Source organism: Dermacentor andersoni, chromosome 4 (genome assembly GCF_023375885.2).
Source record: "Dermacentor andersoni chromosome 4, qqDerAnde1_hic_scaffold, whole genome shotgun sequence".
In the NCBI taxonomy this organism is placed as follows: domain Eukaryota; kingdom Metazoa; phylum Arthropoda; class Arachnida; order Ixodida; family Ixodidae; genus Dermacentor; species Dermacentor andersoni.
The window spans coordinates 66,290,795-66,310,928 of NC_092817.1; the positions used below are offsets into that span (position 1 = coordinate 66,290,795).

The 20,134-nt window shown below is 46.5% G+C and overlaps 1 protein-coding gene across 4 annotated transcripts in view; it reads right to left on the reverse strand.

Moving 5' to 3' along the window:
• Window positions 1-20,134, reverse strand: part of pum (pumilio) — a 119,931-nt gene that overhangs the window by 62,221 nt on the left and 37,576 nt on the right. For all 4 annotated transcript variants that reach the window (XM_055073876.2, XM_055073875.2, XM_055073874.2 and 1 more), the window contains exons 8-9: window positions 15,553-15,835; window positions 4,416-4,664 (exon numbers count right to left, since the gene is read on the reverse strand). In XM_055073876.2, the coding sequence (XP_054929851.2) occupies window positions 4,416-4,664; window positions 15,553-15,835 (532 nt within the window). The remainder of the gene's footprint in view (window positions 1-4,415; window positions 4,665-15,552; window positions 15,836-20,134) is intronic.

Below are 20,134 nucleotides of genomic sequence, written 5' to 3' on the forward strand. Positions count from 1 at the left end.
CTTAACATTTCGCGCATAGGGAGTCTCCGACTCGGCGATCATGCACATCGCGCGCGGACTTCTCAGACCGTCACCTAATCGTTTTGTGCATCGGCGCCTCCGACTGCGCGAATAAGCACATCGAGTGTCGACTCCTCGAGCCCGCGGCTAGGAATTTGGCGCGTCGGCACGTAGGACTGCGCGAATGAGCACGTCGAGTGTCGACTCCTCGAGCCCGCGACTAGGCATTTCGCGCGTCGGCACCTCGGACTGCGCGAATAAGCGCATATCGCGCGTCAGCTTCTTGTATCTGCGGCTATGCATTTTGCACATCGGCACTTCGGACTCGCAACCAAGCCCATTGCGCGTTCACTCTATTATCATATTGTCACGATAGCTCGTAACAATATCTATCATACCACCCCTTCATAAAGAGAACCTCATCATGAGCTCTGTTCAATAGGCCCCTTGGGCTGCCACACACCTGGCTGCAGAAGTGATCGAGGCATCATACAAAAGTAAAATTCTGGAAAGCACCTAGCAGCTGCATATCTATCACTGGCTCTCTGATCATAAGTTCCACAGCCACTGTCAGGTGAACATGACTTGGAAGGCTACTTACACTCAGAGCCTTCATTCAGTAACATGGTCAATTCTACCAAATGAAAAATGCCTCACTGATTGTAATGGAGACTGCTATCAATCAGGCAGCCTGCATGTACAACACTGGAACTATATTCATGCCTACACTTCGGTTTGAAACCCAGGCACCATGCTCTTTGTAGAGCATGGTGCCTAATAAAGTTTCTTGTGCTAGTTCAGTGGCCAGTGTGCTATTATTTTGAAAGTGTGCAGTCACACATTTAGTATGGCCATTCTTACAAAACATAGAGCTTGAAAATGGTGCCATTTGTATTGCTGTAGATTCACTTCAGCAAAAGCTACATTTGTTTGTAACTTCAAATGCGTTTATTACAGTTCTATGTTTTTGCACACTGTACTCCGCCTTACAGGTGTTTTTTCTGGGTTGTTTTTGGCCAAAAATGGCAAGGGTGGTATCATTTTATTCGTGTTGAAATGATCTGGGGGGTGATGCTATCTTTATTACTCTTGCACCGTCATGAAAATTACATTCAGGTATAGTAATCGCTGCTAATTAGAAAAAAAATGTTCACAATAAATGCAAGATTGTTTTCTTGTCTGCAAAATGTTTCCAAATGAATAAAAATAGCATCACCCCCTACAGTAGGTCTTTAGCAATGGTGTCATGCATTTAGTTTTTAGTTTAGCAAGACGGAATCATCAAAAAGTGTCGTAACGAGTTTGAAATTAATTTGACTTCTGACCTCAATATTTTTTGAACTGCTACAGCTATCAGAAATCTAATTACAGATCTGAAATCAGCATGAAAAATTACCCCAGGCAGTGGAGTTTATTAAAGATTCATCCAAAAATAAGAAAAACATTTTTAGGACCCACTTCCCCCCTTAAGCAGAACATTCGCACCACAATTTAAGTGAAGCGTTGCGTATTAATGGAGCTACAAGCGATTAGAAGTTACCCTCCTCCCTAGCCATGCTTTTCCTCTTCAACTCGTTCGCCGAGCGAGCGGGGCTAAGCTCCGCCTTCACTGGTTTGCGTCACGATGCGACGTCACATCGTCCACTTCCGGTTGTTTTGGAGCCCGCCCCTGCGCGCGCGAGACCTCTCCGCTAGCCGCTTGGCCGTCGACCCCAAGCGAGAGCTATCGAAGCAGCGTGCGTTGCGAGCATTCTGTCGTAGCACCGAACGTTTCTGGTATCCCAGTAAGCACAGGCAAGCTGGTCGTTTCGGCAAATGACTGGAGGCATAAACTCAAGCTGATGAAGGAACTTTAGCGTAGACGTATGTGAGCGGCCTGATTGGTCTGCACGGTCCAGGCACTTGTTGGCGCAGCACCTAACCAGCCAAACAAAGCGCTAATATTGCTCTAACCAAGTGTAAAACATTTTAAACATTTATAAAAACAACGTGTTGATGATTACACTCCTGCGAAAAATACACACCAGCAGCAAAGAAGAATACACTTCGTTGTTGCTACTGTGTATGGTTGAGCTCTGTGCCACCAGGTGGCTGCACCGTGCAGACCATTCACATTTGCGCTTCTCATCCCATGGCTCATCCCGTTACGGCACAGTCAAGCCCCCAGACCCTAACCCCTTGCGCTTGCGTTCGCCCTAATACTGGACTCGTGAAACGCCATTGCGTTAGCAATCTTCCGGTGTAAAGTGACGGCTACAAACGCGCAAATCCTGGCGCCGATCGGATAGCGGCAGTCCAATGCGCAGCAGCCAGTTCGCTCGTATGCTGCCTTGCAGAAGGGACACGATGTCGCAGCTTGACATATTGCCAGTCACTACGTTTGCAGTCCATAACACAACAAATTCGAATCATAGCACTCGCGAAAAGACAGACTGACACTGACGGTGGAGCTCTTGTCAAAGACTGAGTACGTTGTAACACAAGCAGACAACACTTGCTGTGTGCCGGAAGTGCTTAAGTGTACTGAAAAATTGTTCTTGTGCATTCTCTTTATGTTACTTTCTTTTTATAAAAACAAATGAACTAACATTCCAACTATTACGAAGATCCTTTGTTTACCATAAAGTTGCAAAAGTTATCGATCACGTGCCCTGGTCAGCCAATCGGATAGCTCGCCCCACTGACGTCATAAGGGTGATTTCCGTCATATCGGCAGGGGCGGTTTAAAATTCCGCCGAGCATTGTGCTGCAATCGGCAGCGACGTGCATTTTTAAAAACTTTTAATAAATTACATGCTTTACGCAGAGCACTTAGATGTGTCAATTAATGATCAAAAGGACCTACTCCAACGATTCAGTACGTTTGTAGAAAATCGTCAAAAGCGTTTCAGGGTCCCTTTAAGAATGTTGGGTGCGTGCAGACTGCTTGGTATGTCTTCAAGAGTCGTTCGCGTAGCATTTGACAGATTGTAAGCGCGATCATCATTAGCTAGACTTGGCACACGACATATCGCTGCGACAAGTTCGATGTGCGATCATTATACGGGAAAGAAAAAATCATATTTTGACGACAATAATTCAGGGGTGCGACCATTATGCGAGTAAATATGGCAGTTACAATTTTGCGTTTGCTCTATGGCCCTACCCATAGCTTTTTGCTATCCCATGCGTTTGTTTGCTTTTCGGAAGGGTGTTTCAAAATTTTTGAGAGTTTTACAGTGCGCCCAACACTCATGGGGGGCGGGTGCCGATAGTTGATGGAAGTGCCGCTGTTCAATTTGTGGTGGCACCCTCAGAACGGCGGGGCTTGCGGGGAGTATCGAATCGATAGTTCATGGAAGAGCAGACACTGCTCACGTGTTTCTCTTTCCCTCTAGCCGTGAACCTGTAGCTCTTACTTTGACGCGTTCGACTTGACTGCCGGCTACGTGCTACTTCCATGCTTCCTCAGTCGTCATGGGTGCTCCAGGCCGACTAAACATTTGGCGCTTGTTCACAGCAGTGTTCAAGAAGGCTGCCATTCTTTATGCCGAAGAAAGAAATCCCTGCACACCGGGTCGCAAGTTCGATGTTTCTGAACGGGTGGTGCAAGAGTGACGACTGAGGCGAAGCAAAATTTTCACCTGTGACAGCAAGTAAAGAATTTCCCACGGGCCGAAGTACGGATGCTTTCCGGAGCTGTAGGCCAAGCTTGCGGCGTACTTCGCTGAAATGCGTGATCAGTCCTTGGCAGTGAAGTGCGACATGGTCATGAAACAAGCCCGGATCTCCACCGTGAGTACAACGAGTGGCTGGCGGCAAAAGACCGTGAACGTACGCCAACCGAACCTGTCAAAAGAGCCTCCCTGACGGTTGCATGTGGTTAGGTACATTTGGCATAGGCTGCTGTTCCACAAGATGTCGTGGTGTGGTCGTTTGCCAAATGTGGAATTTCGCTAGACGATGACATGCTGTGGGACTGTAGCAGCGATGACGATGGCAGCACTAGTGAGGACGATGGCACAAGTGAAGATGAGTAGTCCAGTGACCATGACAGCTACCAATAAATTTTCGTTATCGAATGCGCCCTCGGGTATGCTCTTCTTTTTTTTCTTCCCTGTGACACGTCATACGGGGGGGAGGGGGGGAGGGTCGACTTACATTCTAATACTAAATTAAATTAAATTATGAAGTTTTATATGGCAAAACTACTTTCTGATTATGAGCCACGTCATAGTGGAGGACTCCGGAAATTCTGAACACCTGGGGTCCTTTACCGTGCACCTAAATCTAAGTACCAGGGGTGTTTTCGCATTTCGCCCCCCTCTAAATGCGGCCGCCATGACTTACATTCGAATCGACTTACAATCATGTAACTACGGTACTACTTTCATTTGCATTTCCGTGTACTGGCTCAGCTTGCAGAGTGCCCTCACCTCCTGGGGGTGCTTGAGACAGAGGCTCTCCACTGCCCTGTGGTGTCATGGGTCGTGCCCCATTGCCTCGGAGCATCTGCTGCTGCACCTGCTGTTGCATCTGCTGCTGCATCTGCTGCTGCACCTGCTGTGGCACCTGCTGGGGTGGCCCACCTTGGCCCCCCTGTCCCTGCAGGAGACCTGCAGCTGCTGGCGTTGGGAACATGCCCCACGGAGGCATGCCATAGTACTGCGGCATCATGGCTGGGCCTGGACAAGGGACACACACAGGAGTCGGGCATCATTACTGGCTGAATGTTTCACACTTTCCTCCCTCTCAAGACAGCCAAATGCAAGCCTATTGCTGTTGCGACGACTCCGAGACACACCTGCTCTGCGGAAACACCACTTGGAAAATAGCAACTGAAACTTAAAAAAAAAAGAGAGAGAAGTCACAGTTTCGCTTGAAAGGCGAAGCATCAATTTTGATAGCAACTTAGTGGACAGTTATACGAAGTAAGGATAGTGGTTTTATCGGCTGTATAAACTTGTAAACATAGGCATACTAACTAAATTAACAAGCATGGTGTCACGCATGCACAAGAAAACGCGAACACATCTCACTCGATGACCACGAAAACTCGCCATCAAAATGCTGCAGTGAGGTAGCGTGGCAGTAGCAGTAAGTGAATTAACCTTTGTGCTGCCTCTCGTCGCATGAATTAAGCCACGAAAACATGGCACAAGGTGGACTCTGTCCCTGTTGCAGATGGCTTCCAAGATACAGTAGTCCTGGCAGGCGTGCACAGCCGCCTGGGCTGTCTATATCGATTTATATTTCGCATATACAGTGAAACCTCAAAAGTCTACACATCTATAGTTGGGTGCAACTTTAGAAAAAGAGGGCGTTTCCTCCTCCAAGGCGGCTGCACACGAGCCTCCACCAATGGGCATGCACTCTAGATTGACGTCACGAGCTGGACGGCTGGTGACCATGCCGATGTAAAAGATCGTCACCCGCACTGCAAACTGGGTTGAGTCGCGTCAGTTGTGTGTGTCTGCCCCTCGTCAGAGTGAGTTCCTAAACTTTTTGCGGTGTTCTATCATGCCAGAAATACCATTGCAAGCTTACGATGCACCATTTGTGCCATGTCCATTTATTCTGAGCCGTGATACGGCGATGGAAAGTTTGCAGCGAGCTTCATTACGCTACACGAACTGGCGAGACTGCAGGCTTGCACGAAAAAAAGTGAAAAAGAAAGGAAAAAGAAACCTATCACATTTTTGAAAATAATTTTGTGAGAACACAAACGTAAAAAATATAACTCTTATGCTATTTAATACCAAAATTATTTACTTAAAACAATGAATGAAGCATTTCTGCACTCTTCCTGCCTCGATTGTCCTTTTCCCCCAGGTTTGCAATGCTTTTAATAAATGCAGTTTGTTTTAAGTACTTGTTAAATAGCAAGTGACCAATTTTGACTTTGGAAAACAAGTATTAAATGTGCTTTGTACATGTAAACCAGGGAAAACGCCATGCAGCGCTGCTTTTTCTTCTTTTGTCCCTTGCAATGAAGCTAAAAAGCAGACAACACGTAGCATTGTAGAAGGCACAGTTTTCTTTTTTTTCTTTCACAATCCTGCATTTTCTGTAGCATTCCAATCATGAGAGCTCTACCAAACCAGTCATCAAAGTACAAAAGTCTTTATAGCGAGAATTAGGCGTTTTAGAAGCATGGTCTTTCGAGCAGGACTATTTTAGTCAAGGAGGCAATCGGCTGTCATGCTTCAGTCATCTGGGCGGGGCCTCCTTTTTTTTCTGAAGTTGTACCTGACTATAGGCCACTGCGCTGCGTTCTCGTCGCTCAGTTCGTGTTAAGGGGGGACACGGGTCTTGAGGCGAAAAAAATCGCCAAAAAAATAGATTTTTTGAAAATAACATTTTCAGTACCTACAACTACTGTTCCTTTATTTCACCAAGTTTCACATCTCGCGGAAGAGTATTTTGCCCGCAATATCAATTTAAAACATCCCTGTGAACTGAATTCCGCGCAAAAACGACCCTTTTTGTCGCGGCGCGTAGCCCTTTTCCTAGGCGCGCGATCGCAGCCATCTTGGTCTCGTTGGAAAGAGGAGCCTTTCTTCTTCAATTTCCCGCCAAAAGTGACTCCGTCGGCTCGCCGGTGACGTTAAAATCCGTGAAGAAAAAAAGTCCGAACGTGCGATCCCATTCGTCGACTAGCGCGCGTGATCAGAAACGCGTGCTGTGGTTGGCTGCGCGAGGTTCCTGTCGTCTGCTCCATTCCGCAGGCGACGCGACGGCGCGTCTCGTAGGTTTGTGACGAATGCGGAACGATGACCGATCCACCGGAAAAGTTCGCCAGGAGGCACAACTACGGCAAAAAAGAAGAATCGATCAGCTTATAACTTTCAAATGCGTTCCATTTCTTCAGAGAACCATCGATAATCGTCCGCCGCTGTCCGCAAGTGATGTCGTAGCCGCGAACGATGCCGAAGTAGGCCTAGCTAGCTCGCCTACGAGTGACCGGACAGCAGCCGCGTTCGGCGTGACACTGCAATGTTGCAGCGTGCGGATTTGCTGCAGAGGGAGATGAATGTTCAAAAAACTTCAAGTTCTTGCGTCAACGCCAGCGTCAAAGCGGAAGTTGGATTTGCTCACTCGCGCCGATGGCACTGCAGCCCCACCAGTCGACGCTATCATCAGTAGGACCCCGTCAACGCACTAATCGTTTCTCAAGCACAAGGTGTGCGGCGGTAACATCGCAGTAGGCAAAAGCGAACGGGAATATGGCCTCGCCATAAAGATCGTTATCACGTGCGCGTGCTGCGGCGATATCGCGTCGGCGTGGAGCTCGACCCGCGTGAACGGCAACCTTACCGCGCGCGCGATGCAAGCCACCGGGAATCGGCGAACGGCGCTAAACGATGTTTTTGGCACATTTGGGTGGCCGCGGTCAGAGCGACTACATTCCTGGTGGCTTTTAGCCACTTTCACTGCAATATAGTGCAAAATTATTTCTGCACTTTTGGTTAAAAGTGCATGTATTTTTTTTTTCTCGTTTTCCCAAAACACAGATTTTTTACTTGCTGATTTGTACTGATTTGCAGCAGCGATATCTGTGCCTTCAAGGCAGATAGAGCCATAGTTTTTGTTGTGGCTTATTTGCAGCTGAGTGTGCAAAGTACACAATGGTAGGAACAGATATTGGAATTTATGCTTTAAACTTTTTCAGTTCTGCTTTAGATCAGACAGTGGGGAACTCACATTTGGAACAGTGGATATTGAATTGCTATAGAGTTACTAATATTAGATATATCAAAAAGGTACTCCTACCATTGTGTTTCCTATGTTTTCTAGTACTAGGCATGTGGCAATATGAATTTTTGTAGTGTGGGTAGTATTCTCTTGTTTCTGCAAATGATGAACAATGAATCTCATTTATCTTTAGAAGTAATTGGCCTATGGTAAAAATAATTACACATTTGAGATCATCACAAGAATCTTAATAAGGTTCCTAAGTTTCATTAATATTGATGAAAAAATGAATATTATATCAATAGCAGTGTCCCCCCTGAAAAGGACTGTTGTCGCGTTGTTAGTGTGGAGAGAAAGCGAATGTCCTTGGCAGCTTTTCAAGCAGCTGCAAAGCGGAGGCAGCGAGGAAATCCCCATCCAGATTATTCCCCTAGAGCCTTCTGAGCCATTGGCTATGATAATTTCATGCATCCAGGGTAATGAAATGCTTTTTTCACATGGTGGCTAGTTTTTTCCACTTTTCTCAATACGCTTTTTTTGGTAATTAGCAATTTTGCGGGAGGCATAGTTACTTGCCTAATCATTTAATTTTAATAATTTTTGCTTTATCTGATAGCTAGGCTCCCAGGGAGTGCAGTAAGTCTATAATACCACATTTCTGCACCTTGAAACATATTGAAATTTTGAGGAAAGTAAAAAAATATATATATCGCATGTGAAGTTACAACTTCTAACTTTTGTAACTTTGGATAGAACAGAGGTAGAAACATGAGACAATGCTTACTGCACTCCTTGAACGTTCAGGAATACTTTCACATAACTTTTACATTTCTTACTGGAAAAAGATTTCTGCCAGTCATCCCAAAACATTGGAACAGGAAAAATTGTATAAAATTTTTGTCTCGTTATATAGAGAAAAACTAATTACATATTTGCATCAAGCACATTAAATTACATATTACCTACAAATTTCATTCCTATAGCAGCAATATCAATAATGGTATTGCTCAAGGCCCAGGTCCCCCCTTAAGCGAGAGGCTGCACTAAGGTCGATTCGCTCACTCCTGCGACAGCACTTCCTCACTCCAGCGTTTTGATATAAGAGTTTCTGCGGTCATTGAGTGAGGCGTGTTCATGTTTCCTCGTGCATGAATGACACCATGCTTGTTAATTTAGTTAGTAAACGAATGTTAGAAAGTTTATACGGCTGATAATCATATTGTCACGATAGCTTGTAACAACATCATACCAACCCTTCATAAAGAGAACCTCATCATGAGTTCTGTTCACTAGGCCCCTTGGGCTGGCACAGACACCTGGCTGCAGAAGTGATTGAGGCATCATACAAAACTACAATTCTGGAAAGCACCTGCATATCTATCACTGGCTCTCTGATCCTAAGTTCTACAACCACTGTCAAGTAAAGATGACTTGGGAGGCTGCTGACACTCAGAGCCTTCATTCAGTAACATGTTCAACTCTACCAAAAGAAGAAGAAAAAAAAAAAAAATGCCTCTCTGATTATACTGAAGATTGCTATCAATCGGACAGCTTACGGGTACAGGCTGCCTGAATGTACACTGGAACTATATTTATGGCCACACAGAGTTCTGCACGTCACTTGGTTTGAAATCTAATTAATTAATTAATTATGGGGTTTTACGTGCCAAGACCACTTTCTGATTATGAGGCACGCCATAGTGGGGGACTCCGGAAATTTCGACCACCTGGGGTTCTTTAACGTGCACCTAAATCTAAGTACACGGGTGTTTTCACATTTCACCCCCATCGAAATGCGGCCGCCGTGGCCGGGATTCGATCCTGCGACCTCGTGCTCAGCAGCCCAACACCATAGCCACTGAGCAACCACGGCGGGTCATTTTTGAAATCTAGGCACCGTGCTCTTTGTAGCGCAGCAGCAGCGAAGAATGCCTCCCCCCCGCCCTTTTCTTTTTATAGAAAAAAAAAAGAAGGGGGGGGGGGGGGAAGCATGCCAGACCAGAGGCCACATGTACAAGAAGCCCAACATCACAAAACACCCCAAAGACTACAAATTTGGTACCTTTTAGAGAACTAAAGAGAAGATGAAACTTTGAGAGCCGTTTTCTCAAAACTGTTTTTCTGCCTGTCTGCTCAGTTTCTGGAGCTGATTTCTTTGTTACCGTTTAACATATTTTGACTCTTCGTTTTTTTGTCCCGTTCCTTGGGCTACAGTGCAGGTCGTGACATTCTCGCTTTCTTATCTTGACCCTTTGTAAGTTTACGGTATGGCTATTCGTCTACCCCGAAAGTGTGCTTGATGCGAAGGTAACATAAAATATGGCTCACCAAAAAACTTGTGTTGCGAAAAAAAAAAGAAAAAGAATGCAAGAATGTCACGACCTTCAGCACGCATAGCTATGCAGTCAATACTTAACAAGCCTTCTATCACGTTTTTTAAGGGGGGAGGCTACACTTGAAATACTACTTTTTTATTTGTGAACAGATCTGAACGAAATTTTCACACTTTGTGTATTTTAATATGCAGATTCTAAAAATATAATTAATTTTGCCATAGGATAAGTAGTTTCTGATATACTCTAAAAGCATTGTATAAGCTGGGTCCTTTGTTTGGAGGAAAATTAGCATCTAAACAGAAAACCCTAACATAGTAATTTGAGTATAAAGACTATATAGAATGTTCAGGGAGTGCAATAAGGTATTAATCAATGTTCTAGGCTAATCTGAGCAAAAGTTAGAGCTCCTCAAAGTTGTGAGAAAAAAATGCCATCTTGACATGTCAAGCATGTGACCCATTTCAAAAAATTTTTGAGAAGAGTACTGCTTTGAAAAGGTGCATATTGCTTACTGCATACATTTCTCTTTCTGGCAAAAAAAAAATTATTCCCATAGCTGAAATAGGACAGAAGCTATTTTACCTCCAAATTGGAAGTCTGTCAGAATTGTTTTGAGAAATCAAGGAAAAACATTCTGCAACATCTTTATTGAGAACATACCAATAAAATCTCAAGGAAATTCACCAGGGGCATAATCTGGATGCATCCCATCTTTATGCCGCTTTTTGGCCAGCTTCCTTGCGCTCGAAGAGGCTACTTGCGGGAGTTGGAACTTCGATGGCCGTCTTTCTCCTTTGCTCGCTGAGATGCAGTGCCAGGAATATTCATGTGTAGCTGCTGCAGAGTGGACGCAAGCCAGTGTCCCAGTGTTGAAGCGTAGGACAGCTTCCGCAACAGCAGCTTGCACGGCAAAGAGAGATGCATGCTGTTCCTTTGAGACACTCCAAATCACTGCGTGAAGGCTCTCATTCGAATTGTGTCTTGCCTCGCTGGTATCTTTGGAGCAGGGTTTTTTCAGATAGCCGCGTATATACAGGCAGCATTGCTTCTGCCACATGTTCTGGCAAGTTGTAGTGGTGCCTAGGTTCAGGCTCTCCCTTTGCTCTCGCAGCATTGTGACGACAGAACATTGTCAGAACATTGCTGAGAGCCCGTACTCATTGGCGGGGTCCTTGAAAGCATCACCACTTTCTAGCCGCACCCTGGACACAGCACGAGTCCAAGGAACTCTCGTACGACGGATAAATCCACGATTGCAAATTCAGTTCCGCTGTCGTTGACGTCCTCTCCTGTCGACACCCACTAGCTTGAACTTTCGTTCCATTGCAGACTGCGATGACAGGCACGTTTTCCGGTGCTCACTGCGCGCTCGCTACTTTCTTCAATCATCGGGAAGGAAACGGTGCCTGCACGATCTGTGCCAACACGCGTGGCCTGGGCGGACGAAGTGTTGACGCTAGACGTGCCGGTTTGCAGCTCGGAACTCGATCCGATAGAATGTCCAGGCAGACCAGCAACCGGCAACTCCGCGAGTATGACAGGCCTAGCCGCCTTCCGTCACGCATTCCACAGCCGCTTGACGCGTAGTAGCCTTGAGACGACGATCTTTTCCAGCCATCCGGGCAGCGAAAACAGCACCTTATCAAACGTCGTCGCGAAGCAAGGGGCTGAACAAATGTAGACAGCGGCGCGATGAAACCAGAGATAAACAAACGTAGCGAAAGGCGAGAGCGGTCGAGCGCGCGCGGGGGTGTGCGCGCTTTGGCCAATCGGCGGCACGGACGCATCCTTCAGAAATGACGCGATAGCGTCGGTTTCCCTTCACCGAACCCATTTTGAACTGGCGCAAAATGCGCACAAAGACAACAGCTTCAAAACAAGCGCAAGATGGCGGCCATCGGCCACCGCGTTCGCAAATGGCGACGGCGCGAAGTTTGAACATTTTTGTCCAAATTTTGCTGATTTTGCGTTCACCCTGGCCCCTTTAAGCGCGATTTTTATTATTTTCCCATTAAATTTAGCTTCTAGATTTCGCGGAGGGATTCTTGAATGTATAAACGTAGCGAAAATGCACTTTTCCGAAAACAGACTTTTTTTGTGATTTTTTGCCGTTTCAAGACCCGCGTCCCCCCTTAAGGGGAGACGTGGGTCCCAAAACCATTTTTGTTAATTTTAGTGTGAACGGGATGATATTTAACAGTATTGTTCAGTTTTTTCTACTGATTGCAAATATCTAATTAGATTTTGTATATCTTCATTACAAGAAATGATGCAAAGTTTTTAATACAGAAATTCAGTCAATTTCTTAGGCGACTTTTCAAAAGCTTAACTTTGTCAAAAGGAAAAACAAAGTATACGGCCAGAACGCCAGAGAGTAGCTCTAGCCGGTGATGCTATTGTTATTGTTCTCAATGCAATTATAATGCAAAAAAAAAAAAGGTGTAAACATAATTTCAATATGTTTGCTAATTTTCATTTGTATTTAGTGGCAATTAAAATTTAGCCGGCAACTTTAGAAATAAATAAATAGCATCACCGGCTAGATCCATTCGACACAAATGTACTTATACCAAACATTTTGATGGTACTTAGAACGAACATATGAAGATCCCCCAAGGCAGTGTGCGGTGTCCAAAAAAATGAAGCTGAGAAAAACGAGTTTGAACTTTCAGTTCACTGTAACTTTTAATGGTCTAACAATATGGCAATATAAATTGCATCACCATGTAGCCCTGTCTTTCAGCAACAAGTTCGTGACATATATATGGCCATTTTGCAAAAATAACACTGAGATATTGGTTGCAAAATCATGCATAGTCATTGAAAGCAATGCCAGAAAGCTAGCACCACGAGCTTCACATTCCTATTTTAGTTCCTTGTTGAACAGAAGGCACACAAATGGCATCCCTATGCAAATAAAGTTGTGCTGAGTTCATGGCCACAACAAAATATGTCCTTTCCACAAAGTTTATGGCTACAACAAAAAATTTGGATCAAATCCCAGTGGTGGTCGCCACATTTCAATGAAGCTGAAATGCTTGCGTTGTAGCGCTTCCCAAGTGGTCAAAATTGGTCCAGAATCATATCATGGTTTTGGGACGTAAAATCCCAGAATTCAAATTTAAAAAGAATTTGTATCTCTTGCACACTCTCACAATTGTGCATTCAGCAAAAGGTCACACCTATACCTATAAAAGCCCAGGACTGTAGCAGAGTCTGTTGCTGGCTTGTGCCTCTTTGCAAGCTTGTTTATCAAAGCATTTCTGTTTGTATGATCCTTGTTGGACATGTGAAGCCTCCGACGATCCTTTCGCGCATGCCACACGTGCAGCACTCCAGCACAAGCTTGGCACAGAGCCTGTACTCCTTGGCGGGGTCCTTCGAAAGCATCAGCGTTTTCTTGCCGCACACGGGACACGGCATAAGTCCAAAAAAGTCTTGCACCACGGATAAATCCACGATCGCAAGTTCCGTTTCGCTGTCGCTGACGTCCTCTTTCGTGTCAACACCCAGCAGCTTAAACTATAGCTCCATTGCAGACTGCAACGCCAGGCGCGCTTTCACCTTATCGGCGATCGCTGCGCACTTGCTTCTTTCTTCGGTCGTGAAGAAAACAGTATCTAAACGGTCTGCACCAACACGCGAGGCGTGGGTGGACGAAGTGTTGATGCTAGACGTACTGGGTTGCAGCTCGAAACTCAGAATCTTCAGGCAGACCAGCAGCCGGCAACTCCGGGTGCATGACAGGCTTACCCGTCTTCTATCGTGCATTTCACGGCTGCCTTCGCGCTTTGCCGAACGCTTGACGCGTAGTAGTCTTCAGACAATGATCTTCTCCAGCCATTTGGGCAGCGAAAAAGACACTTTATCGAACGTTGTCGAGAAGCGAGCGGCTGAACGTTCACAGCGGCGCGATGAAACCACAGAGACAAACACGCAGCGCGCACGAGAGCGACCAGCCTGTCGGGCACACGAGAATCGGCACTCAAACGGCGCCAGACCAATAGGAGCGAGGCGCGCGGGGGGGCATGCGTGCTCTGGCCAATCAGCGGCACGGGCGCATACTTCAGAAATGATGCGATAGCGTCGGTTCCTCCTCACCTACGCCATTTTGAACCGGCGCAAAATATGCACAAAGAAAGCAGCTTCCAAACAAGCTCAAAATGGCGCCCGCCGGCCAACGCGTTCGCAAATGACGACGGCGCGAAGTTCGAACATTTTTGGCAATTTTTTGCTAATTCCGCGGCCACCCTGGCCCGTATAAGTGTGTTTTCTTTTATTATTTTCTGATTAAACTTGGGTTCTAGATTTCGCAGAGGGATTCTTGAATGTATAAACGTAGTGAAAACGCACTTTTCCGAAAATAGACTTTCTAGCGATTTTTTGTCATTTCAAGACCCGCGTTTCAAGACCAAGACCCCCAGGCTCTCCAGAAAGTTAGAGGGAGAAAAATTCTGCTCAATAAAATTGAATAAAATGTTATCAAGATATCGCTCTGAAACTATTATGGAAGCATCAGGGAGGCATTCTAAACATTTGTGCCAATTTTCATCAAAATCCATGAAGAAATAAGGAAGTTTATTTTCAAAGCCATGTCCCCCCTTAATTACACATTAGTTCGCGAATACCTTGACATCCGCATGTCACGATCCCACGCGGACGTAACGTCACCATCACTCGCGGTCACGCCTTCGCCGTCGCACCTTCACTGTCACTCGCGGTCGCATAGGTGTTCTGTGGTCGCGTCGTTAGCAGCGCATGCGGGCACGCTTTCCCAGTCACAGACGTGCGCCTTGTCAACAAGCTCGGCGGCATCCGCTTCTACAAGTAGTTTTCTCCCTCTTTTCTACGCCTTTCGTGGTCTTCCGTACACGTGGGCCATTCGGAACTTCATCCATTTATTTATTTATTTCCTCAAAGGTCTCTTGTTGAGACAACATTACATGAGATGATGTCAAACAAACATTTGGGGCTTATTGCAGAAAACCTGTGTAAGCTGCCACGATCGTCAATCACGTTGACAAGAACGCGCAGCTCGCTGCTGCGCAAATGCGCGCGAGAGAGGTTCGTCAGCAAATCAAATCTACAACAGCTAATAGGGGCGCACCTTGTGCCTCACGTGACTGCTACACCCAATCTCAATGCCGTGTTTGCTTTTTTTCGCTCGCTGCTTTATTTTTCGGTGGAGAAATGCGTTGCTGCGGCTATCTTTAGCTCCGATCTCTCCTCTTTACGATGTTACCAAGATGGCGACACTGCGTCAACGGATAGCCGGGCAATCCACGGTGCGATGGGGCCTTCCGAAGCCAGATTTTTTTCGCTATTTTTCATGACAGCACTTCACGAAAGTGCTGTTTTCTTTACTTCTACCATGTATTTCGTTATAATATTTCACTATGAGGTAAATAAAGGTCCGGGGAGTGCGAAAAAAATAAATCAAAATAAAAAATGTTGCAAATTTCACCACTTCAATTGCCGCGTCCCCCCTTAACAGAGTTCACCTTAATGAGCGCTCACTGTAGTCAAGTCAATATGCACCAACCTGTGACGATGCCCAGAGGATGGGGTGGTGCTCCGTAGGGGTCCTGGTTGAGCAGGTACGGTGTGGAGGGGGGCGCGAAGGGTGAAGGAGTGGGTGCCGTAGGAGGTGGGACACCTAGCGCACCACCTTGCTGCTGCCCTTGGCCTAAGGAGTACTGGGCACCTGGTACTAACGCCATGGGGCCTCCGTGTTGACCTCTCTGGGTATGTTGCTGCTGCTGCTGCTGTTGCTGCTGCTGGTGCTGTGTCTGGTGTTGCTGTTGCTGCTGGTGTTGCTGGTACAACTGTAAAGAAAAGACAAGATAACTCACATAAACTCCCTCACTCTCTGCGAGGTAATTATTTTTCATGTTTCTAGCATGCCAATGCCAGCCAACAGCTTGTAGATCGATTGACGGAGTTCAACTAGGTGTGCACAAATACAAAATTGCATCTGTCACTTAATCCTGAAGATGCTGCTAGGTGTCAGTTTTAGCCACGGCATATTAAAAAAATTGTGCAGAGACCGTGAACGATGATTGTCAATGTAAGCAAAGGAAGCCGTAATATGGAAACTACAAAAACTACATCCACACTCTAGTCTGTACCACGCCTTACACGCTGTATTCTTATAAATGCCCACACTGCGATGAATGTGCAATGCTCTGCGACATAGTATGGGCATGCAGAAGTGCACCAAAGCCAGCACCCATAATACACCCTGCCACATGGCAATGGGAGATAGCGCTGTCCAGCTATCCGAGATCGAATGTTCAGAATTACTGCCTCTATCAAACAGTTGTAAAATCCCCTTGAAGATCCAGGTGATGTACAATGCGTACATATCGAACAACACTGCACGGTGTCACGACCCTGAAAGTGCGCTTCTAACAGAGATGCGATCGCTTCTCATGTCGTCGGAAATATTTACTGCTGACAAATTTCACACAGCACTGTTTTAGCACATGATGTCAAATAAGAGATTGAATCAGAAAGGGAAGTACATGATAGAGGAAAAATGAGCAGGGTGCTCCGTATTGATGGATGGCTCCTGTAAACTGTGGCTGTTTGTTCTTGGCAAGTGCAGGGCCGCTATCTTGTACACGTTCGAAAAGCCGACGTTCGATTTCGCCTCGCGCGATTGTCCAGGCTGCGCCGATATCGCGGCCTAGGCCAATCTAGTCCAATCGCATGAGGTGAAATCGAACGTCAGCTTTTCGACCGTGTATAAGATAGCGGCCCAAGTGACCACTCTGGTTCAAGAACATGAAGAGCCACCCAGTCATAGACGTGTTCCACAAGAGAGCATGGATGAGATCCTTTCAATGAGTGGCACTGAGCACGGAATGACGAACCGGAGGTTCGGTGCCGTCACGTTTGGACAGATCTTTACATTAGTTTGAATTTGACAAAACCACCGCATGTGACATCTGCACTTAGCGGAGATATCCCCCCCACCTCTCCAACACTCACACTAAGGCAGTGGTGCGAGACTCATCGCTGTGTGGTTTGAGGGTCCGTGCTGAATGTGTTTCGTGCTTGCGCGGTTACATGCGAGTGGGAACTGATTCGTATGTTCTGCACGCTCAAAGCCGCTTTCCGAATTAGCAGCGTGTCTGTAGTGTCAGTAGTCACTGATGCAGGGGCCAGAGAAGAGCCAAGAATGAAGGAACTGCAGAGCATTCACAATTTCTTCCCCGCGCCCCTATTTGTATGCATTATACAGTATAATCTCAGCGATATGATCACGCCTGATACAAATTTTAGCATGATACAAATTTATCGGAAATTCTAGCCCAAGTTCATTCGCTTACGTGCTAAATTTCTAATGTTGCAAACTGCCTTTTGCACCTCTGCAGGTGATAAAAACAATTTAGCTGCCGCACAATTCCCGGAGAAGCCAATGAGAAGGCCCCAGCATGGTAGTTGCATTCCTGTTGACAGATTGATCCATGTCACACCGCCCTGACTCAAATTCTGCAGCACATTTCTTCCAAATATTTTGTTATGAGATAAAAGAAGGTCATAGGATTGCGGAAGAAAATTCATTAGAAGACCAGAAATTTTGAGTAAGTCAGCCATTTCATTGCAGCGTCCCTCCTTATAATACATTTTTTGGTTCGCCCAAATTTATAGTGCAGTCCCAAAAGTTTCGTACCATCAAGATTCTAGTGTATTGCAATCCTGTCCCCGACAGTGGCACACTTCTTAGCACTGTTAGATACGGGACCTTTTCCTGAGCCCCCTTCGAGTTCACCAGACCACATCGAATCGCGCCACAGCTAATTAAGGGGGGACGCGGGGATCAGATCGCGAAAATCGCAAAAAAGATCGATTTTTGGCAACGACGCGTTTCGGTATCTGCAATGCCTAATCTACATTGTATCAAAATGGTTTGACTGAAAACGCACTAAAAGTGCCCGAAAAAAATTAATTTATCAGTGCGTAGGGCGAGAAAACAGCTTTAAATCGCGTAAAATCACCGCAGTTCGCGGAGCCCTAACTCGTCTTTCCAGCCACCGAACGCCGCCATCTTGGTATCGTTCGAAAGCTCGAAGTTTCGCCATTCCGTTTCTGAATTCTTCGGTCGTCGCCATCTTGTAACAAACACACAAACACAAAAGAAGCGCGGGTCTGCTAAGGCGGTCACACGGGCCCTGCGATGAAAGCGGGCCTCCGATTGGTTGCCGTACTGAAAGGCGTCTCGCCATTGGTGGCTGCTGCAGCAGCGGGCAAGCTGGCAACCACAGCGGACGGCAGTTGTCTGCTTTGAAAACCACGCCGGCGTCTTTCTTCGTTTGACACTCGCAGAATTCGGATTTATGAAAGCTCCCAGGTCCGTGATGGATCGTCGCTCGTTCGAAAAGAACTTTTAAATGAAGCATGCCTTCCGCAAACGGAAGCGCAAGCCTCCTACGGCGAGAAAAAGACGGCGGCCAGCGGGAGAAGCGGAGAACCCGACTGAACACGCGGATAACGTGCCGCGTTATCTTGCACCGTGCTATTCCAGCAGCGAAGCCGACAATCGCCCTGTGACATCGATACTGATAACCAAGCCACCGGAAGACGTGCCAACGGAGGCTCTCGCACCTGTGCGTACGGCCACGCGAGTCAGCAACCGAGATCGCGTTGTTGGAGGCGACGCGGGTCGAAGGTGTCCATCGCCGGCAGAGACGGTGTGCGTTTCCGATGCATCGTGCGACAGGGACACGCAGCCTGCAAGTGAGCCCCAACCGTCGACGAGCTACATACTGTATGGTGACTCAAGGCTCACCAGACGAATCGTCGCACGATTTAGACGCACCTCGAGCCGCGTTTTGCGTCAGCGGTGACTGCAGAAGCGCAGGCATGCAGCGTTCGCGACTCCCTTCGCGCAGTGTCCGCGACTGAGCGGAAGCAGCAATGCCAAAAACAAATTTCGGCCCCTTGTGACTGTGAGTTCATTATTATGCCTGTTTCCGTGATGAACTCTGATCGCTAAAACTCTGTGCCCAAGATGCCAACAGCGTTCTGTGGGTGTACACTGCGATACCAGGCTCGGCCTGGCAGTGAAAATGGTGGTCATGCACTACTCCAAATGGCGCAAGAAAAAAGAACGCCAGAAGAAGGCATCCAAAGCCCACCAAATAAAGAGGCAAAGGTGTAAGAAGATGCCTGATAGCAATGATTATATTACAGCCCTCGGGCTTTTTAATAAATTTGCAGTGCTTTTAAAACTTTGCAGCCAGTTTTCTCGATTGCATTTTTTTTTGTCAATCACCTCGCTCGTGGAAAGCGTAGCACAACAATGGCTGGACCGATTTTGGTCTAGTTTGTTTTGCGGTGATCCACAAGCTGTGCTGCACTTAAAGACAGTCTTGAAATGTTTCTTTATCTTTCCATTATTTAATTATTTCACAATTACTACATGGCTCCATGCAGTGAAGCACAGTCATGTGCATGTTATCTTGAGCAAAAAATTATTAGCACATTAAAAAAAAAAGATCGAACACTGTCTTGATGTAGATTAGACATCTGGGCAAACATGCAAAGTATTCCCAGCTCCCTATCATGCTTCGTTACTGTGCCAGGCTTTCCACAAGCAAGGAACTTATAAATTCTTATAAAACAAAAACTAATTAAGATATCCTAATGAAATTTTAGAATTGTCTCTTTATTGCAATGTGCAGTGTGTGTGCCAAATTTCAGCCCTTTCTGTCAAGAAACAAAAAAGTTAATTCTGATCCCCTCCTCCCCTCTTAAGGAGCGCAGAAGCACATCTACCCCGTTCCCGAAGCGCGGCACATGCAAACGAGTGGGCGTCCCCCACCTCGTGCGCCGCAGGTGGAGGTATTTACTGCTTGACTCTTCCCGAAAGTGTAGCGGGAGCCTGGCACGGTTCCAGGTAACGTGGGTACAGAGCAAAGCTGCTTTGCAGCACTGAAACGCCCCCATACGCCTATTGTGACGCCGCTTGCAAGCCGGGAAGGCAATACCGCAGAGAGATGTAAGCCCTCGGACAATTGGGGCCCAAGGAGCGACCCTTGGTGCCGGGTGTGACACAATCGCACGGGCGCCTACCATTGGCCGAAAATGACGGCACCTGAGCGGGCTCGCTGATTGGC